General features: G+C 49.6%; 1 protein-coding gene across 5 annotated transcripts in view; it reads right to left on the minus strand.

Annotated features, from left to right (window-relative positions):
- GBF1 (golgi brefeldin A resistant guanine nucleotide exchange factor 1) overlaps positions 1-22751 on the minus strand; it is a 2300480-nt gene that overhangs the window by 423507 nt on the left and 1854222 nt on the right. For all 5 annotated transcript variants that reach the window (XM_085603553.1, XM_085603551.1, XM_085603552.1 and 2 more), the window contains one exon: positions 21173-21419. In XM_085603553.1, coding sequence (XP_085459679.1) covers positions 21173-21419 — 247 coding nt within the window. The remainder of the gene's footprint in view (positions 1-21172; positions 21420-22751) is intronic.

Consider the following 22751-nt stretch of genomic DNA (forward strand, 5'->3'; position numbering starts at 1 on the left):
CCCTTGAAGGAGGCGGAAAAAAGGTGGGCAAAGTGATGGTCTGCCAGATGTGGAAGGGCGTGACAACCGTTGGCAAGAAAGAAGGACGTGTCCTCAGAACCACCTTGTCCGGATGAACAGAAAGGAAAGGAGGTTTGGAAGAAAAGAGCCTGGAGCTCACTCACTCGCCTGGCAGAGGTGATAGCTACCAGGAAAGCAGCCTTGAGAGTAAGAAGACGTAAGGGACAGTTATGAAGGGGCTCAAAGGGAGCGCACATCAGAAAAGTCAAGACAAGATTCAAGTCCCACTGAGGCATTATGAAGGGCACAGGTGGGAACGTAAGCGTAATGCCCTTAAGAAAACTGTTAACAACCGGAGACTTAAAAAGAGAAGGTTGATCTGGAAGCCGTAGAAAGGCAGAGATGGCCGAAAGATAACCTTTAACAGTGCCCAGAGCAGAGCCCTGCTGGGCCAAAGAGAGAAGGAACAGAAGAACCTCAGAAAGAGGGGCAGAAAGGGGATCCACAGTCTTAGCTGTGCACCATGCCACAAATCTGTTCCACCTACAGGAGTACACCGTTTTAGTGGAGGGACGCCTGGCTGCCAGGATGACATCACAGACTTCGGGAGGAAGATCGAAAGGTGTCAACTGTCGCCACTCAATCTCCAAGCATGGAAATGGAGGCTGGACAGGTTCTGGTGGTGGACCGTCCCCTGCTGCTGCGACAGAAGATCCTCCCGAAGAGGCAGACGGATCGGGGGATCGATGCTCATACTGAGTAGCTCGGGATACCATAATCTCCGAGCCCAGTCCGGAGCCACAAGAATAACTTGGGCCCGGTTGCGCCTGATCTTCTTCAGCACTGGTATAGGCGGAAAGGCGTACAACAGATCGCAGCTCAACTCGAGACGAAAAGCGTCTCCGAGCGAGTGTCGCCTTGGAAATTCCAATGCGCAGAACTGATGACATTGCGCGTTCTCTTCGGTGGCAAATAGATCTAACCAAGGCTCTCCCCATCGCAGAAAGAGACCTTGCGCCACATCCAAATTCAGACGCCACTCGTGATCCACCATGCACCGGCCGCTGAGTTCGTCCGCCCTGGCGTTCAGAGAACCTGCCAGGTGTTGAACCACCAAGGTAATGCCTTGATGTCCCAGCCATGTCCAGAGGCGCGGAGCCTCCGGACATAGGGTCCACGACCCCACCCCTAAACTGTTTATTGCAATACCACATGGCGGTGGTGTTGTCCGTGACCACCTGCACTACACTTTCCCGGACAGAGGGAAGGAAGGCCTTCAGTGCAAGCCGGATCGCCCGCAGCTCCAGAAGGTTGATATGGAGTCGGGACTCCGCCGGGGACCAGAGGCCTCTGATCTCCGTGTCTCCCATGTGGCCTCCCCAACACAGGAGGGACGCATCCGTCACTACTGTGTGCTCCGGTTGGGGAAGGGAGAGGGATCTGCCACTGACCCAATCGCGATCCGTGAGCCACCACTGCAACTGTCGTGCAGCGCCCTCCGAGATCTGGACGATATCGGACAGGTTGTCCTGATGCTGTGCCCACTGTAACTTAAGGTGCCACTGCAGAGCCCGCATATGCCATACGCACAAGCAGGATGAAGGAGGCCATCAGGCCCAGAAGCCGGAGGGTCATCCCGACTGAAACCCGGGATAGAGGCTGAAAGAGCGCAACAATAGCCTGAATATCTCGGATCGCTGTTCAGGAGGATAAACCCGAAACAGCGTCGAATCCAGAACCGCTCCGATGAAAGGGAGCTTCTGAGAGGGACTCAGGTGCGACTTCGGCACATTGATGGAGAACCCCAGCAGATGCAGGAGGTTGGCTGTAGTCTGGAGGTGGGAGACAACTGCCTGGGGCGAATCCGCCTTCAACAGCCAGTCGTCGAGGTAGGGGAAGACTGACACCCCTGACCTGCGCAGATGAGCTGCGACCACCGCCATCACTTTCGTGAACACGAGGGGCGCTGGTAAGGCCGAAGGGGAGCACGGCAAACTGAAAATGCTCCTGGCCTACCGTGAACCGCAGGTAACGCCGATGGGCCGACAGGACGGGAATGTGAAAATAAGCGTCCTGCAAGTCCAACGCTACCATCCAGTCTCCAGGGCAGACAGGACCTGAGCCAGAGTCAGAATCTTGAACTTCTTCCGGAGGAAGCGATCGACGTCTCGGTGGTCCAAGATGGAGCGCAGGCCCCCCTTGACCTTCTTGGGGACCAGAAAGTAGTGGGAATAGCAACCACTACCTACTTCCTGGTACCGAGGTGGCATGGCTGGAGGGGAGGACAGAAAGGGGAGCGAGTAACCTTGGTAAATTATTTGCAGCACCCACTTGTCCGAAGTGATACCACACCAGTGGTGGAGGTGGTGACGGACCCTGCCTCCTACCAGCGCGGGGTGCCCCCTGAAGCTCGGATTAGAAAGGCTTGGAGGTGGAAGCAGCAGGTGCGGAGGAGGACTGCTCCGCCCGCTTGTTACCAGACCCGCCCCTGCAGAAGCCACGTCCGCGGCCACGCTGAGGCAGGTTCTGCACAGGCTTTGCAGAGGAGCGCGTCTGGGCGCCTTTACCCTGGCCACGGCAGGAACGAAACCCAAGCGTGGCAGGGCTCTTAGTGGAAAGACCCAAAGACTTAGCTGTGGCCCGTGAGTCCTTAAAGCGCTCCAGGGCACTGTCTGCCTTGTCGCCAAAGAGGCAAGAGCCATCAAAGAGCATGTTCATAAGCGAGCTCTTGACATCAAGCGAGAACCTGGTAGACCGCAACCAGGCATGACGCCGCAACGCCACAGTCGTGGAAATCGCCCTGCCCAAGGAATCAGCTGTGTCCAGACCACACCTGATGGCAAACTTTGCTGCATCCTTGCCCTCCGCAATCGCTTGGGAAAGGACGGCCTGGACCTCTTCAGAACACTGAGGCAGGACCTCTGCTACCGTATCCCACACAGCGTGGGAGTAACAGCCCAACAAGCAGGCGGTATTAACCGACCGCAACCCCAAGCTGGCCGAGGAGAACAACCTCTTGCCATATTGGTCCAGCTTCTTAATCAATCAATCAATCAAAGCATTATATAGTGCACTACTCACCCAGAGGGTCTCAAGGCGCTGGGGGAGGGGGGTCCGCTACTGCTCGAACAGCCAGGTCTTGAGTTGCTTCCTGAAGGCGAGGTGGTCCTGGGTCAGGCGGAGGTGGGTCGGGAGGGAGTTCCATGTCTTGGCGGCGAGGTAGGAGAAGGACCGTCCCCCTGTGGTGGCTCTTCGGATGCGGGGGACGGCGGCGAGGGCGTGGCCGGTCGATCGAAGCTGGCGTTTGGGAGCGTAGAAGTTGAGGCGGCTGTTGAGGTATCCTGGGCCTTGGTTGTGTAGGGCTTTGTGTGCGTGGGTGAGGAGTCGGAAGGTGATTCTCTTGTTGAACGGGAGCCAGTGCAGGTCTCTCAGGTGTCCGGAGATGTGGCTGCGACGGGGGATGTCCAGGATGAGTCGTGCTGAGGCGTTCTGGATTCGCTGGAGTCTCTTCTGGAGTTTGGCGGTGGTTCCAGCGTAGAGGGAGTTGCCATAGTCCAGACGGCTGGTGACGAGGGCCTGGGTGACCGTCTTCCTGGTCTCGGTGGGGATCCACCGGAAGATCTTGCGTAGCATGCGCAGGATGTTGAAGCACGACGAGGAGACGGCGTTGACTTGTCTGGTAATGGAGAGGGAGGAGTCCAGGATGAAGCCCAGGTTGCGTGCGTGGTCTGTTGGTTTGGGTGCGCTGCCTAGGGCGGGGGGCCACCAGGAGTCGTCCCAGGCGGAGGGTGAGGATCCCAGGATGAGGACTTCCGTCTTGTCCGAGTTCAGTTTCAGGCGGCTGTTCTTCATCCATTCGGCTACCTCTTTCATCCCTTCGTGAAGGTTGGCTCTGGCGGTGGCGGGGTCGTTGGTGAGGGAGAGAATCAGCTGGGTGTCGTCGGCGTAGGAGATGATGTTGAGGTTGTGCTGGCGTGCGATGTCTGCGAGGGGGCTCATGTAGACGTTGAAGAGGGTTGGACTGAGCGAGGAGCCTTGAGGAACGCCGCAGATGACTTCGGTGGCTTCAGATCTGAACGGGGGGAGGCGGACTCTCTGTGTTCTTCCGGCGAGGAAGGAGATGATCCACTCCAGTGCCTTCTCCTGGATTCCGACGTTGCTGAGTCGCTGCACTAGTGTACGGTGGCAGACAGTGTCGAAAGCCGCGGAGAAGTCTAGGAGGATGAGGGCTGCTGTTTCTCCGTTGTCAAGCAGTGCTCGGATGTCATCGGTGGCTGCGATCAGGGCGGTCTCGGTGCTGTGGTTGGCCCGGAAGCCAGACTGCGACAGGTCGAGGGAACCGTTCGTCTCGAGGAAGGCGGCCAGCTGCTTGTTGACGGTCTTCTCGATGACTTTTGCAGGAAACGGGAGCAGCGAGATGGGGCGGTAGTTCTTGGGGTCGGCTGATGGCTTCTTTAGTAGAGCGCTGACTTCGGCGTGCTTCCAGCTCTACGGGAAGGTAGCGGTGTCGAAGGAGGTGTTGATGACGTCCCGCAGGTGGGGTGCGATGACAGCGTCGGCCTTGTTGAAGACGTGGTGAGGGCAGGGGTCGGTAGGAGATCCGGAGTGGATGGAGTTCATCGTGCGGACGGTGTCTTCGGTGCTGATCGGGGTCCAGGCGCGGAGGGTGGTGGTGGGGGGCGGTGGTTCGGTCGTGGCGTGCGTCGGTTGAGTGCTGAAGCTGTTGTGTATGTCTGCGATCTTGTTGTGGAAGTAGGAGGCGAGGGAGTTGCAGAGGTCTTGCGAAGGGGTGATGTCGTTGTTTCCGGCGTTGGGGTTGGAGAGCTCTTTAACGATGTTGAAGAGTTCCTTGCTGTTGTGTGCGTTGTCCAGTCGTTCCTTGAATGCGGTTTTCTTGGTGGCGTGGATGAGTTGGTGGTGTTTTCGGGTGGCGAGCTTGAGGGCAGTCATGTTGTCCGGTGTTGGGTCTCTGCGCCATGTCCTCTCGAGGGCTCGGCAGTTCTTCTTGGAGCTCTTGAGTTAGTCGGTGAACCATGGGGCTTTCTTGCTACTGAGTCTGCTAGGCGGGGTCTTCAGAGGGGCGAGGTCGTCTGCGCAATTGCTGATCCACTTCGCGAGGTTGGTGGCCGCCTGGCTTGGGTTCGTTGCGCTGGTGGGAGGGTTCATGCTCAGGGAGGTCGCGAGCTGGTCGGCTGTGATCTTGTTCCAGCTTCTGCGTGCAACCTGTTGCTGGTGGTGGTGGATCGTGGTCCTTCTGAAGCTGAAGTGGACGCAGCTGTGGTCCGTCCAGTGGAGTCCGGTGGCGTGGCTGAAGGCGATGTCCTTGCTGGATGAGAAGACGGGGTCGAGTGTGTGTCCGGCGTAGTGGGTGGGGGTGGTGACCAGCTGCTTGAGTCCCAGGTTTGCGAGGTTGTCCAGCAGGGTGGTGGTGTTGCGGCTGTTGTTGTTCTCCAGGTGGAAGTTGAGGTCCCCGAGGAGGATGTAGTCAGCGGAGAGGAGAGCGTGCGGGCTGATGAAGTCGGCGATGTCTTCGCTGAATTGTGTGCGTGGTCCCGGGGGTCTGTAGATGAGGGTGCCTCTGAGGGTGGTCTTGGGGTTGATGTGGACCTGGAAGTGCAGGTGCGAGGGTGTCGTTGGTGTTGGTCGTGATGCGGATGGTGTTCCTGTGGATGATGGCGATGCCTCCTCCGGTCTGGTTGATGCGGTCCCTTCGGATGATCTTGTAGCCGTCTGGGATGGCGATGGCGGGCGCTGAAGAGGCGTTCATCCAGGTTTCCGTGAGGAAGGCGACGTCTGGTGAGGTTGTGTCGAGCAGGTTCCAGAGCTCGATGGCGTGTCTGTGGACGGAGCGGGTGTTGAGCAGGATGCATTTCAGGTGGCTGCTGCTGTTGCTCGTCTTGGTCTTGGTTGGTGCTGGAGTAGTGCTGGTCCGGATGCAGGTGAACTTGCAGGCGTTGCAGCAGAAGGGTCCGTGGGTGCGTCTCGGGGTGGCTCGGTAGCATCCTGGGATTCGGCCGGCGTTGAGTGCGTTGAGGGTGGCGGCGTCGTACGTCCGGCGGGTGGGCTGGGGTCTGCGGGGGCCAGGGGTCCTGGCGCTGGGCGCGGGCCTGTCGCGGACGGGCGCAGACGGGCTTACCTTTGGCGCACCTTCGGCGCTCAGTCGGTGCTCCCGCTGCGCGCGTCCGCTGCGCGGTCGCTCTGGGGGCGTCATAAGAAGGGGGACGAGAGGGCGGGTCAGCTGGGCGGCGGGAGCGGCTCGGCCAATGGGCCGGTGGTGGGCGGGCCCTGTGGCGAGCTGCGGCGGGAAACTGGCGAGCGGGCGGTTCTGCGGCAAGGCTGGCAGGCAGGAGCAGGAGGCGGCAGGAGGAGCAAGGGGGTGACCCGGCCTGGTGAGAGGCGCAGCGGTCACTCCCGAGCACTCCTTGCTGTCCCCTTAAGAAGGGGGACGAGAGGGCGGGTCAGCTGGGCGGCGGGAGCGGCTCGGTCAATGGGCCGGTGGTGGGCGGGGCCTGTGGCGAGCTGCGGCAGGAAACTGGCGAGCGGGCGTTTCTGCGGCAAGGCTGGCAGGCAGGAGCAGGAGGAGCAAGGGGGTGACCCGGCCTGGTGAGAGGCGCAGCGGTCACGGCTTAGAGTGCTTATCCGGCGGTGGGAAAGGCACTCTGCGACGTTGAGGCCTGATTGACCAGGCTCTCAGGCGTGGGGTGAGTGGTCAAGAAGGCAGGGTCACCAGGTGCCGGGCGATGACACCTAGCAACGTTCTTATCCACCGGTGCCCCCGAGGACGGCTGCAACCAAGTGCCCAAGAGGACTTCGGTAAGGGCCTCATTGAAAGGAAGCAGCAGTTCCGACGACGTAGATGCCGTCTGGAGCACCTCCGTAAGGAGGTTGGTCTTAAGGGCCCCGTAGGGAGGTCGAGATGGAGAGCCTCCGCAGCTCGACGCAGCACCATAGTGTAGGAAGCGCCCTCCTCGATAGTAGGCGGAGGGGAGGAAAACCACGGGTCAAAAGACACTTCAAGTTCACCCGCATCTTGAAGGTCATCCACCCAATCCTGCTCGGAGTCACACTGCCGCGCAAGGGGGTCCTCGGAGCCGTCCCAGTCCTCATCCGGCTCTGGGGCAAAAGGAGCCGGCCGCGGCGGCAGGACCGGAGCTGGAGAGGGGGCCAGCGGCGCAGGGAGCGGCGCCGGCCGGGGCCGAACCGGAACCGCATCCCAATGAGGATCCCAGGTCGGAACGAAATGGTCCGAGAACCGGGGCAGGGGCGGGATAAACGGCACCCAGCGCGGCACCTGTGGCGGAGCCAGGGGCGGCGCTGGGGCCAGAGCCAAGGGCAGCGCCGGGGCCGGAGCCAGCGGTGCTGCACCTTGTGGCGCCGGGGCCGGAGCCGCGGGCGCTGTATCCAGTGGCTCTGGGGACGGAGTTGGTGCCGCCGGGTCCACAGGATCTGGACACGGGACCGCTGAGCCCGCCGGCGGGAGCCCAAAGCCTAAACAGGCGGTCCATGGCAGCAAGAAACTCTTGCATCTGTTCGGGAGTTGCAGACGGACCCGGGAATAGCGGGTAGGCCGCGGGACTCCCAGGCTCTGGAGGAGCCGCAGGGGTGGAGCTCCTGCCCCCCTCGTATGCCTCCGGGGAGAGGCAGGGGGACGTCGGAGAGCGATCACGCTTCTTCGACGACTTCTTATGGCGTCGCTTACCGGAATCTGAAGGTGAAGACTTAAGAGTCCGAGGAGCGATGGCTCCGGTCCCGCGAACGGCCCCTAGACCCGAAGCGGCGGTGAGAGGAGTGCTGGACCACCAGCAACTTCCGGCGCCGCTCTCGCAAGGCCTTCGGGGCCATGGCACGGCAGTCCCGAGAATCCCGGGAGTCATGGTCAGTCTCCAGGCAGTAGAGGTAGACATCATGGGGGTCCGCCACCGACATATTACGGCGGCACGACCCACAAGACTTAAAGCTGGGCATCCCTACGTGCACCAGGAGACAAGAGAAGGAGACAAAAGTCTCAAAAAAGTGGTCAAAAATTGACCCGGGTACGTGCTCAATCCGGATCTGCGCTTTTGGTGCGGAAAAAGAAAGAACTGACGTCAGCATGCATGGGTGGCGCCTAAGTAGCCTCCGTGACATCATCCCGGCAGGCACGACGCCAGTGAGGGGCGCGGACACGCACGGCGCCAGATAGTGGTGCGCAGGGGTATTGCTAAGCAGAAAACTTTCCGGATCCAGACTGACGCCTGGGGAATATTCTAAGGTAAGGAATCTATCACTAACGTGTCGCTTTCAGATACTTTATTACAATTTCTTCACATACAGGGACTGTTTTCTGTCCCATGGGTCAAGCTGAGATGCCAAAGAGGGAGTAAAATAGTTAATGAAGCCACACCTTCATATTTATAATATGATATAAAATCGTATATGCAAAACTGTTCGTATTGTCTAAATAAACCTTTTCAGCCCTGTAAATAAAATCGTCCTTTAGACTTTGTTCCATGACTTGTGCTTTCAAAATTCCAAGAATCGCAATTATAGAGCTTTTTTTTGCATGAAAATTAAGGGCACCAGTGGTTATTTGTACAGTTGTTGGGAGCGTTTCAATACATAAGCTCTCCATTTCAAGATGGCGCCCTTAGAATACAGGTCACGTGACACGGAAACAGGCTGGTTTCCGGTATGCATACCGTCGAGTAAAATTGGTTCTCCGACCGCAATGAGCAGAGGAACGAGAGAACGCTCGTCCGCCTGCACACGCAGTAAGGTGATCTGGGGAAGGCTAGCTACGGAGACAGGTGAGCGATTTCAATCCCGGTTTGTTGGAGAACGCAACAACAATCAGTTGCAGCATGCAAGGTGTTTGAGACAAGTTGAAGAAACATACGGCAAGCATGTTGACATTTGATTTCCGCAATCTGAGGGTGTGTGTGATGGATTTTAGCAACTGAGTGACAACGCTAAGTAGCGAATGTTGCTATACAGAATAAAATACACCAGGGGGCCTATAGTAAATCGCAATAACATGGCTGAGTTGAGGGCTGGTCATAATCATGGATACAACGATATGTAGAGGGGTACGAAGGGTTGCAGTACTCGTAGTACGAATACATAATTGGGATGGAGTGCCTAGAGAACATTTACTTGAAAAAGAGAGACTAACGTTCGTTAATGTTTTTATATAGAATCAGGATAACACAAGTGTCTTCTGACAAAGAGCTCACTGTAGAATTGAGTTCCTGCTGACGAGGTGGATAGCTGGTATGAGGGGCCTTGGCTGCTACCCGGTAAATATTGACCATTAAGAACGTAGGCGGACATAATATGTGTGTGGAAAGAGATAAGACGGAGATTCAGTTGGTTGGCTGTCCTTTTAATGAACCTTCTTTTTGTTGTCCAACAGTCACTGTGCATATAAAACAAGGGTCCAGAAAAGTGGATTAATACCTCATGCCCTGACGAAACTGCCACTAAGCTAAACAGGCAATGAAACATGTTGGCCCATCATTAATTGGTCTGCAAGCATGCAGTTTGTTTTTACTTTGAATAGGCCCACGAGTTGTGAATAAAGTAGGCACCTGGTGGATGTGGAGCCTATCTCAATTTTAAACTTCACAGGGTTGGTTGCCGTTTGTGAAATCCACAAAACACAATTTTTCACTGTTTTTCTGGACACCAATATTTTTTTCAAGCGAGATAGCTACCGATGATGAGAAACATGGGCACAACTGGTGAGAACCAACCAGCAAGCTCCGATGGTGTCGCGCACGTGAAGTGTTATCTCGTTTTTTCACAAATTTTTGTTTCTTATGCACCTGTTTAAGTGGAGAGTATTTGTTTTAAACACAGTGACTTATAACTTGAAGGCTGTTTTAAAATTAAATAAGTCGGGCTTGAACGAGTTGGGACAATACCTGTGACAAAATGAAGGGTTGTTGATAGGACATATGAAATGAATTCCCATACCCTCTCGGAAAGTTATTCAGAGAAAATGCCTGCACTGATCAGGTCTAATTGCTTTTGTTGTACGAATTAAGTGGAGGGCGACCTGATAATTTTTCCCTCTTCAGCTACTTAGTGTTAAAGATCTCAGGAGCCAAGCTCGGGGTATCAGCATTCGGGACAGGAACCAGTCAATCAGGGTTTTCCAGCAAGGGAGATTGGTCAGGTCGCCGCGCTGTTTGTTCTGGATCGTGCGCCATCCTCTCCTGTCAGATGCTTCGAGGTTGGATGGCAGATAGAAAAAAGACCAGAGGAAGAACAGATATACGATCCATTGATGCACCTTTCTTCCCCAATGCGCATAAAATAAAGCCAGCTCGCGAAGCACTGTTAAAGTTGACTAATATACAGTTACCAGGTGACACTATATGAGACTGACCAATCGTGCCCACCCTACGGACCATTATGATCTCTTCTGTCAGGGTCTGAGATGGGGGGTGGTAAGCATTCACCCTGGTTGTTAACCAGTGGACTACTTTGTTCTTGAGTTGTGCGAAATTTTCCAGAGTGTCCTTCCTTATAGGGGGCAAATCAACCATTATAATGATATATGGAGTTACCGCAGGCGGCAGCTGGATGGTGGATTTACAGGGGTGATCAGCCGAAGAATTTATAGGGGATGTATGGGGAGGTGCCATTACAGGGATGATGTGATTGCTTTGACTGGTCAACTGGGCAAAAATAGGGGATGGCCAACATGAAGTTTCGTCATTATCACATGGAGGAATGATTTGTTGATATAAGCAGACATTTGGAAGTGCGGGTAATGAAGTCCTGTGTATATCCTGGGACTGGGTACTCCACTACCCAAATTACCAGTAGGGCCACGTATAGGGATTCTATCTCCTACCGTAGGCATAAGTCAGGAGGGAAGATTACTGGGCCGTTTTTTAATAAATAGTTGGAAATGATCCACACACCCTTTAAGAGATCCTACAACATGCTCCAGCGCAGTGATGCAGGTGCCAAAGGCCTTTAAGACTGAAGAAATCTTAAGTTCCAATTTGTTGATAAGCTCCACAAGGAGACTCTCCGTTTTATTTTTCTGTTGGGCTGCATTAATGTCATGTGCTGGTTTAGCTGAGGTCTTCCTCTGGCGGTTGTAGGATTCCTAGTTGACTTGGTAGAATTAAGCTGTCCCGGATTTGTTATTTTGCGACAGGCACCGATTTTTAAAATATTGTCAGAGCTCTTCTTCGTAATATCACTAGCCTTGGTGGGATGGGCCTTGGAGTTGAGACGGGAATGACTGCATGAGAAGAACACTGGTGGAAGCGGGGATAGAACTGGCAAACCCCTAACTTACTACATCTATATCTTGAATAGGACTTTGATGATTGACCGCCAGCTCTATCTCAGCATTGGTGATCTGGTCCGAGAGCACCCAGACAGCCTGATTAAAAAAAAAAAAAAAGACAATATCGTCTTACCAGATCTTGGCCTACTCTCTGTCCCACATGTTTCTGCTTTTCTCTTCCCCATGCTCAAAGATCTCATTTCAGTGAAAATACAATGAGCACCAACTCACCACCTCCAGCATGGTGCTGGAATCCAAAAGTAAGAGGGAGGGCCTAGTCCAGTCTCTTCTGGGCAAGGACAGGCGCAGTACGGGCCATCTCTTGACGCAGGCTTTGCCCAAGCGCCACCCATGCAGCAGCAATTAAAGTGCCTCCGGGTGCGGCAGTGACGTGCTCAGAGGACTGGGGACTCTGGGAAATTGAGTCCTCTCCCCAAACGTGGCCACAGAGGGCTTCTCGAAGAGCGGGACCCGCAGCAGCAATTAAAGCGCCTCCAGGCGTGACTGTGATGTGCACAGAGAACCGGGGAATCTGGGGAATGGAGTCCTCTTCCCCAATGCAGTCACAGAGGGCTTCTCGAGGAGCAGGACCAGCAGCAGCAATTAAAGAGCCTCTGGGCGCGGTGGTAACGTGCATAGAGGACCGGGGAATCTGGGGAATAGAGTCTTCTCCCTCAGCACGGTCTCATCAGGTCTTCAAGAACCTAACAACATCCGTGGCAAAAAAAAAATTAAACACTGGAGGATTTACCAGCTCTAAGTATGCACACTAATGTATGGTCAATTATGAACTCTAACTCTTCCAACAAGCATAAGAACTACATCACCTGTACTTACGCTCTATGGATTAAGGCAGGGCTTGTGAGATTAAGACTGGGCGTGTGGAACCTCCGGGCTCACCTACTGTCCTGGCGTCGTACATTACCTCATGACAAAAGCTGCTGCCTCTGCGGTCAAGTAAGAGAATCCTTATTCCATACCTTATGCATCTGCCCTTTCTGCAGCAGCAAAGGAGAATTTTTCTACATGCTGACTTCATTCAGTTTGGAGTTCGCACCTGCCGGCAGGCAGTTATTGCTAGCCGGAATTAATTCACTATTAAATGTCAAAACAGTCAAGTTTCTCCGGAAGGCTGCGACCAAACTGGACAATGTCAATTTCACCAGTGCTGCGGCAACATGCTCTCAAATGCTGTAATTTTCTTCGCCTCGTCTGCTTGTTGCTTTATGCTATTCATCATCACATGCCCATATCTGGCTGGGCTGAACTTGTCAAAATAACGATTGCCTCTCACGCTACAGGTTTAAGTATCAATCATATTGCTGGGTATTGCTACGCTATCAGCACATTCTGCAAAATGCACTTTACAGTCTTTTCATGCTGCTCATTATCTGGATTTACTCCCACAACTGCGTTTTTCTGCATAGTCTCAAATGTCCTAATCTGCTGCTTTACTCTCTTGGGCATAGGCTAGTGTTTTTAGAATATGTCATTGCTTAGTATCATTTCTTGCACTGGCACTTTCTAAAATGCACTGCTTGGCCTGTAAGTCTATGACTTGTTTCTGCTAAGTACTGACTGCAGATCTGTCGCCCAGCAATAGATCTGTGCTTTGCGTATTTTACACACTGTTCCTAAATTTATGTCTCAACGTATGCTTTGTTTATGTGCATTCATTGCTCTTTTACCTGTTTTAAAAAAATACAGCTCAGCTGAATCCTCTGCCTGTACTGAGCTCTGTTTGTTCTTATTACATGTTTTTTTTACTTAGTATTTCGATTACTTTCATTTGCTTCATTTGTTTGTAAAGGTTTTGACTTACCATACAACACAATAAAATTGACTACCTGACCTTGTACCTTTTACACTGGACTTATATGTGAGCCAGAGGTGTGCGCCAATTATAGGAACCAAGGTACAGAATTGGGAAAGAACACAGGTATTGGGAACCTTGTTAGCAGGAATCCAGTACACACTCAGTCAAAGATGCAGCAGAGTCAGGCAAAAAGTGGGGGGTAACCATGTTGAAAAGAGTACTTTCCTACACAGTGTGTGTTTAAAACCAAAACCATAAGGTAATCTATTTATGTGCCCCATTAACCCATGTCCTCTCCAAGAGTTCCAAAGTTATCCATGATCCAGGACTTTCCATTCAAGACATAAGGGTTGCTTAGCAAGTGAGAGTATTGAAGAACAATTACTTGCCTTCGGGAAAGGCATTATCCGGTAGAGACATAGTCTTGCCGCAGATTCCTTAACTTGTGAATTCTCCCCAGGCATCAGATTGGATCTGTAAAATGTTTCAGCAGTACCCCTGTGCGTCAAGGGACGGTGTCGTACGACTCCATGACATCGACTACAGTTGTGACATTAGTGGAGTCACGTAAGTCCTGTCTGTCGCACAGACGCCAGTTTCTTCTGTGAATTTTTCCGCGCCATAACGCAAAGCCACTATAGAAAATGGTTGTGTAAACAGTGTGCCAAAAAGAGCAATATATCTTTTAAACAATAATTAGAAAGTGGAATTGAATGGTATGTTAATACCTAGACAAGGTCAATAATGAAAGACCAAATGGTTTGACTAAGCCCAAGGCTGTGTGAAACACTGAACGCTGGTGTATATACCAGCGTCGTAAAAGGAAATACTACTCACCCTTTACATTGTTTGCAGAGCGGGAAGGATGGGCAGGGCATTAAGGACTAAGCTACGTCTCTATCAGATAATGCATTACTAAAGGTAAGTAACTTGTTCATCTGATCGTGTCAGCTAGCCACAGATTCGTTAACTTTTGAATTAAATGCCATAGCTATACCCCACGTGGAGGAGGGGCTGTGAACCAATCCCACAAAAGTTCTCAAACAGAACCAGCTGATCAAAATTAACAAGAGACCAGACGCACGTATGAATCAGATGAAAAGGAGCATGAGCTCCTTAAGAATACTGTGGCAAAGACTATAGGCAATGTAAATAAAAACACAACCCTGCAGGCACGGAACAACTAGTGCGTCAAAGGAAGCAGGATAATACTGTGTCGGGAAACAACAGTAGGACAGTGGCATTTAATCCCTAAAGGGTCAAATAAGCCTATGGACCAGGAGGGCCAACGCCAATAGCGACTGCTATGCAAACTACAATCCCTTACATTAGTAGAGAAGTATTTGAAGGAAACATGTCCTGAGAAATCCAGAAAAATGGGCTTCCAGGCACATCCCAATTAAAACCAAGATGAATAAACCCATTCATCAAAAGATCGGGAAAACCAATCCAAGTACAAGGGTTGATGCACATCAAAGTCCATCCTTGGAAAAAGAACATTATTTGACAAAGTGACCACTACAAGGGTCATAAAACGCTTAAAACCCGTAGAAACGGAAAGATGCAATTAAACAGATATTAATCTGCTACAAATACTAATCAACTCTGCACAAATCTATACAGTCAGTGCTCCAAACACATATATAAATCCATATCTAAAATACATATATAGATCCACAAATATGTATATATAAATACACACACACACACACATTAGTTAGTTATAGATTCCTTACCGCCCCACCCATCCAACGACGGACGCGGAGCCGACTGACGCCAGCTTCCGAGGCGCAGAGGTACTGCTGACGAAAAAAACTTTCCGGATCCAGTCTTACGCCTGGGGGTAATTCTAAGGTAAGGAATCTATAACTTACGGTTTCTTACAGATACAAATTTACAGTTTAGAGAGAAGCAAACTGCATCTCATAAGATTTGCAAAGATTTTATGATTATCTTACCTTATTGTATATAGCAAAGCTATATCAAAGTATGTGTGTGAATTAGTATTAAGATAATGCTGGCTGCCCAAAAGAATCCCAATAGGCTGTTGCTACCATAATCCTAAACGAAAACAACAGAAAAATGACCCTCTGCCAACAGAAAACACTTACGACCAGCCAGTAGGTAGAACTGAAGGAAAAAAAGAACCACTCGACTCCCCAAAAGATGTATAGAGATGGCAAAGTGATATATATATAACATGGAAACATGGATTTAAATAATGATGGAACAAAAATATCCAGCGACCTAGGGGCATTTAAAATCAAAGGAAATGTCGACTGTGTTTTAAATGTATATTTTTGAACTTTTAATCCTTCACTTGCACTTTTCTTGTGACACTGAATGTACTTTACAAACAGTGTCAAAATGGTGGACGAATTAGTCCATGTTTGTTAAGAGGATCAGTGGTCTAGTTGCTCAAAAATAGTAAACACAAACAAGGAGTTAAGCACTAAGCACTTTAGAAATACTGTCTAGACGCGAGGGACTCTATGGTCCAGTAGAAGGCTAGTGGAAGCCGAAACGCATAGACCGTCCTGTTTTGCTCGTTTTGCACTGTGGTGTGTAAAACCAGGGGTATCAGAGCGCTTTACAGAAATTGAGAGCAAGGCAACAATCAGTGTAACAGGTTACATACGAGATAACAAAGCAAGTGAAAGATCAACACAGATTTTGGAGCAAGGCAATAATCTTGGGATCAATGGTTACATAAGCTTAAAAATAAGGGAAGAGAATTAGAGAAGACACACACATAAATAAGTATTAAGAACGATTGGTAGGGACATGAGGGATGGAGTTACCGAAAAAGAGGTCCAGACAATTAACACTTTGGGGGACAAAGTGTTGGCTTGGCAAGAACCAGCGGTAACAGAGCGACGAATAGAAAAATTACAGAAATTAGGTTAAAAAAAACAAATAAATGGGGTTAGATTCAGGGGCTCCAGTATTTATTGAGGAGATGGCGTTTCAGGTCACTTTTGAAGCCTGGGTAGGAAGGGTTGCAGCGAAGGTCTCTCGGAAGGGCGTTCCAGATGCTGGAAGCATTGCCTGTGAAAGAGCGAGTCTGGGTAGAGTTCATTTTTAGTAACGGGGTACAAGAAGAAAAGCATTGGCGCTTCTCATTGGTCTGGCACATCCAACTCTAGTGAGTTTGTTGCTTAAGTAGTCAGGGGATTGAGAGTGAAGTGCTTTGTGGGTGACGCAGGCAGTCTTGTAGATGCATTTACCTTCGATGGGGAGCCAGCTGAGGGACTTGAGGGCAGGCGTGATGTGTTCATACCGTTTGCAGTCTGTTATGAGACGGGCAGCCATGTTGAGAACTGATCTACGGGTGAATTTTCGGGGTCCCGGTGAGTATAGCGTTCCCATAGTCGAGTTTAGATAGGACTAGCGATTCAACAACCCATTTGAAGTCATCAGACGGGAAGAAAGGTTTGATTTGTTTGAGGTGTTTAAGTGTGAAAAGCACTCCTTTGGCTGAGTTTTTGATATGGTCCTTCAGAGACAGATCTTTGTCCAGGGTGAAACCTAGGGATTTAGCCGTGTTGGATGAGTGAGCGGACAGTTGAGGGCTTTGAGGTCAGTGATCCAGCCTTGGATAGGGAGGTTATTACTTATGGGGGTGAATAGAATGATTTCCGTTTTGATCGGGTTCAATTTTAGATGGTTGGAGTAAAACCAAGTTTGAATCTTGCTCAATGTGATGTTAAGATGAAGGATGTCGCTGTGAGATTTGATTTTATAATAGAGTTGCGTGTCATCAGCGTAAAGGTGATAATTGATCCCAGCTTGTTTCAAAATGATAGTAAGGGGTTCCATGGAGAGGTTGAATAGAGAGGGGGAGAGTATTGAGCCCTGGGGAACACCAAGGAGTAGGATTTGAGAGGCAGGAATTAATTTTAATTTGTTGTGTTCGGTGTTGGTGGTAGGAAGTGAACCATTTAAGGACTGTGCCATTGAGGCCAGAATGAGTCTTCAGAGATTCACGCCCACTATAACTGGGATGTTGGGAGGAGGTTAAATGGTCAGTTACCTGGATCTTAGGAAGATATGAGTAGCAGAGGGCATTTAACTCCCGAGCAGAGAGAGTGCAGTGAGCACGGTAAGGCCTGGGTGCCCGCCTGCAAAGGGGAGTAGTAGGCCAAGGGGAGTGTTGAGAGGAATTAGGAGAGCTAATAGGTGGAGTAACGTGGGTGTAAGGGCGGGCCCGGGTGTTCTGGTTAGAGAGATCTAGTCTAAGATGTGTTAATTCTGAAGCCCGAGAGTTGAGTTTCAGTTCCATTCGGTTCAGAATCTGTGCAAGAGAGTTAGAGGAGCAACCCGCTGTGAGGGAGGGGGGAGACGCAGAAAGGTCAGTTTAGAAGGAGGAGGGGATCAGCACGTTAGGAGGTTGGTCAATGACATTAGGACTAGGGTTCAATGTACTTTGGGTAAGATGCTTAGGGTCCGCCTTTAGATGGAGATTGGTGTTAGAAGAGTGATTGTTAGAACATGTTCTAAGGGAAAGTGCCTCATCGCACAGATTACCAAGGACTTTATTGGTTGTAGTGTGATTGAGCGTAGAGGAGAGAGCAGGCGGAAACAATCTAGAAGGCAACTGTATAGGGTGAGTGTTAGAAGGTGAATATAGGATATTGGTTGAGTCCCATGGAAATTGAGTGTTGGTGATAGTAGGAGAGTGTGAAGTCAAACTAAGGTCGGGGGCAGGGAGCTCTAAGCTATGAGGTGGATCCATGTCTGAGGTCCTGAGATTGTCCCTCATCGGCGAGAGTAATGAGGAAGTAGCGCTAAAAGGAAGGGCATCAGTATTAGGGTTTGCTGAGGCGGGACTGAGAGGAGGGCCTGTGACCCTAAGCAAGGCATGAGAATTATCAAGGATAATGTTAGAGAGGTTGCACGTTAGGAAGGGCAAAAAAGTCAGTAAGGAGGGCAAGGATCGGCAGTGAGTTTTGGATGGGGTGATAGGGTTGATGTAGAAATTTAGAGGGGGCCTAAATAAGGATGGAGGATTTTCATGAGGAAGGCGATGATACTGTTCGGGAAGAGTGAGTTGTGACACGGAGGAAAGAGGCAATTGGGGTGTTTGGCCCAGTTGTGAGAGTGAAGTGGCCATAGTACTTGAATGTTGATCAAATATGTTGGTGTGAGCGTCAGATGCTTGTATGAGTATATTCCCAGCCCTGTATATGGATATATCAATTTCCCCAAGGAAAGAAAGAGAGGGGGTAGTCGTCAGTTTTATTCCATACAGAATTCTGATTGTTTTAGTAACAGGAAGGTGAAGGAAGATATTTTTCCATTTAGTCGGATGTTTGGAGTTGAAAAAGTCAGTTTTCTTCGTGGCGCTAGACAGGCTATCCGCTATTAGAGTTTCCGGGTTAAGTTTCAATAATTTATGATTGAGATTTTTCTTAGCGTTCTTAGAAATGTTTGTGGGATAAACGATGCTCCACGAGTTAGAGCCATGACTCACGAGAGCAGAGCTAGGGGTATTGTGAGAGGGTTTGGTTGGAGACATGATCATTACAGGAATAGAATAGTTGTAGTCTTATGACTCTGAGGCTTCTGTTAGAATGCCACTTCGTAAGTGGCGAGCCACTACAAATGAGAAAGAGCTGCACATTAATTAAAGAGCAGAAGGAGGAATTCAATAGCATCAGCACAACAAATTGAACTATCAAAAGGCTGTAAGCCATAAAGAAGGGCAACTGCCGATTACAGGAAGAAAATGCCCCCAGGATCCAAGGACATCCAACCTCCAGAGAGGTTATGTATACCTACAACCATAATCTTAGCATATCAAAGTATTTAGAAAGTAAAAACACAGAAAGTTCTTAAAGAAGAGAAAAACCAATAAAGCGAACATTCTCTTAAGAAAAGAAAGAAACCCCACAAAAAATGCCGGACATGGGCTTAATGGTTAACCCCTAAAGGTTAAGAAATCATGACACTGAATTAGAACCTTACAAGCAGCATTTACAGAGCGACATGATCTAATAACATAAATCGGGAACCATATAACCTCCCCAGAAAATGTAGATAACCATTAGAAATATGAGTATTCAGAAAAATACAAAATAAAGTATAACAACTCCAAGACAGAGGAGTCCCATAAGACATTAGAGCAGTGTTCGTGGAACAACCATGTTCTAAGAAATAAAAGTAGGATACCAAAATAACCTCCAGAAATGGAGGATAACCATTAGTAATATAATCAATCAGAAGAACACAAAATAGAGACCTTGAACCTGCCATATGTAACGCCTCCAAGAGAGAGCAAAACCCAGGCACAGGCAAGAAACACATAAAGTGGTAAAGATGGCACAACACCCTCATAAGGTAGCATAACCTTTTACAACAATCACCTAACTCTAAAGCAATCCGTGCACCACCTGAATTCAAAGAAAAGTGCACTGCAATCAAATGAAGGACGTATCAAAAAAGAATTCCCTGAAGTGGAAGTAGTTGCATAGAATAAACATACTCTCTTTATAAAAGGTACACAAAGGACATAAGCAAGATGTCCCTATAAGAGATAGGAAGAAACAACACAAGCAAATAACCTATTGAGCATGAAGCCCCTCGTCAGAGGAATAAGGGGAGGGAAAAACCTAGGCAATAGGTATAATTGTACCACATAACCGGTCAAAGATAATATAGAACCAATAATATCTGCTAACCGCAGGTGTCACCAACGGGTGGAACTTATGCCACCATGGCACTTCCATAACATGGGTAGTCGTGCAAGAAACAAAAGATTATCTAACTCCAAAACCAAAGCCACTCTACTCAACATACCTGCAAAAGAGGAACTCACCTTAGTATCAAAGCTAGGAGGGGAAAGCTGTGGATGACTCCAGTCCACTAGCCTCTCCAAGTGCAGACAACGAATTCTCCTCCAAAAGGTGTGGAATAGCCTCAGATATAGGCTGCAATAGCCCTGACTCCTCTGTATCGTCCCACAAAAGGCGAAAAGGCAACATTCCTTACGTGAAAACCTCAAAGGGCTGTGCACCAGTCCCGAAGCGGAGTCAGCGGGCGCCGACCCAATGACTCAGATGGGCTAACTGACACGGAGGGTGAATCCGCCAGTGTGTCTCCTCTCACCTCCATGGGGCCCAAAGGCTCCAGGGAAAGGTGGGGGCCCAAAAATGAGAAGTAGTGAATTGTAGTATTCTCTCACGTGGGCCATCGATGCCCCGGCTCCCAGAAATACTGGGAGGTGCGGGGCGGAGTGGTGTACAGCCTCCTCAACCGGTAAGCGTGAGAAGCCGTGGGAGACAGTCTCCACACGGCGAAGTCGGGGGTGCCGCGACTTCATATGCCTGCGCTTTTCTTGGGACGTCGATGGAGAGCGATGTTCCCGTGAAGCTCCGGCTCATGGAACGGCATCATGAATGGACCTCCGAATGAGAATAAGACCAAGGTCTACGTGAAGTTTCTGACAGCCGCGCTGCCAGGAGCTTCATACGGCGTTCCTCGAGTGCCTTCAGCTTCTGGCAGAAGATGCTATTTTTGGAGTTGTGGTGTTCTCCCAAACACCACATACAAACGGAATTTGGGTCTGTAGCTGACATCTGTTGTGTACAAGACCTACAAGGCTTAAAGCCTGAAGACATGAGAAAAGCACACTGGTTCCAACCGACAAAAACCTGTTGAAGTATGCCAGAAAACTGCCTTAGAAACTGCTTCTTCAGATCCGTGTTTTAGCACGGAAAACAAGAAACTGACGTCCCCGCGCTGGTGGGGACTTTTATGACTTCACAGACATCAAAACCGGAGTCAACGTCATCACGCCAAGACCCACCGCGCAGAGGTACTGCTTAAAAATGTCCAGATCCAGTCTGAGGCTTGGGAATAATTCAAAAGTTAAGGAATCTAAGGCTAGATGTCTCTATCAGATAAAAAGTGTTTCTGCATCATCACAACTACAGAGGAGAATTTTTATGTATATCAATATGGAGAAGGTCCATGCTGGATTGGGGAAAAATTACATTGGTCCATAAACACAAAAATGCTCAAAATATTCCATCTTATAAAAGTATGCTCTGTAAATGACATATTCTTACCTCCATTTAAACTTGCTTCAACAAAAACTCTTATTGTTTTCACACAAAGTTCAAAATTCTCCGGAGTCACATGAGCAGCATCGCGTACAATGAAGGATAGTGACTCAATACTCTTCATGAGTGATTTGGTATCATGTGTTCCCAAATCCACACCAATGGTTAGACTATATTGATTAACTTGTGCCAAAGCACCTGATCGGCTTTGCAGGGGGAAGCATTTTGAGATGTCTATATCTTCTTTCCTAACCTGTTTAGATAAAAAAAATTGAAAGGACCGTTACCCAAGGCACAGATCACACTTAAAAAACAAAAATGCACATATGAACAAGTTACTTACCTTTAGTAACTCTTTCTGGGGGATCCTCTTTCTTACCACATATTCTTCAACCATCTTAATTTCCCCCAGGCAACACACTGGATCTGGAAAACTAAAAAGCTGTGATCCTATGCACTGGGAAGTGACACAGCAAGACTTTGCGTAATAACTTTTCTACTAGCAAGCGGATTTGTATATAAGCGCCAGCCAACACGTGCTGATGTCAGTTTGCTTCATGAACTTGTTCACTCACTCAGAAGCACAGCCTATTACACGATTCAACACACCTCTGTGCACATTCCTAGATTGGGATCTTTTTAGATAAAAGAATCCATACCACAGAATGGGGAGGTGGGAGGGTGGTGAGGAAATCTGCAATTGAATAATGCATCCACCTATTTTTCTGATTGGATACTTCTTACCAGAGATTCCTCATCTTGTGAATGAATACCACAGCAGTATCTCCCAAGGCGGTGCATGTATGAAAAGACCAATAAGTCCTGGAGGACCAAGTAGGCAAAATGCAGCGCTCCGTGTATGTGACTGTTGAGGCAGTAGTTCTTTGTGAACTTGTGCACTGATTTCCACGTAGCTGTCTGACAAAAATCCAGGACAGGCATCCCACGTGCCAACGCAGTGGTAACAACCTTGACCCTGGTAGAGGAGGGGCCTGTAGGCCTTTAGAGGCAGCTTTTTAGCCAATGCTTGGCAGATCTTGATGCACAGAACTATCCAGCAAGAGATGGCCTGTTTCTGCACCATCTTGCTTTCCTTTGCCCCAGAGAACCCCACAAAGAGCTGATCCCAAACCTAATGTTCTCTGGTGCAATTAATTTAAAACTAGGGTTTACATGATTAAGACTCTCTTCCTCTTTTGAGAGATGAGATGGAGTACAGAAGGTCAGAAATGTAATGGCTAGTCTGACATGAAAAAGTACCACCACCTTTGCTTGGCATGAACAAGTTACTTACCCTCGGTAACGCATTATCTGGTAGAGACAATATCTAGCAGCTTGATTGCTTAGTCCTGGTGATGATCCCATAACCGCTATTGGGGATCGAAACGTCGTCGACAATCGTGTCTTAAACTCTAAACTTCTGATTGAGAATTTTGTGGAGTATAAGATGTTTGTGTTATTGTGACTACTGTTTTTTTGTATTTTCATCAAGAGTCACTTTTACGTCACTTGCCTGTGGTAAGGAAATCTGATGATTTCCCAATACCCCGTCACGCCCTGTTCACGTAAATGTTTATTTATTGTT

The sequence above is a fragment of the Triturus cristatus genome, chromosome 1_2, assembly GCF_964204655.1.
Source record: "Triturus cristatus chromosome 1_2, aTriCri1.1, whole genome shotgun sequence".
Classification (NCBI taxonomy): domain Eukaryota; kingdom Metazoa; phylum Chordata; class Amphibia; order Caudata; family Salamandridae; genus Triturus; species Triturus cristatus.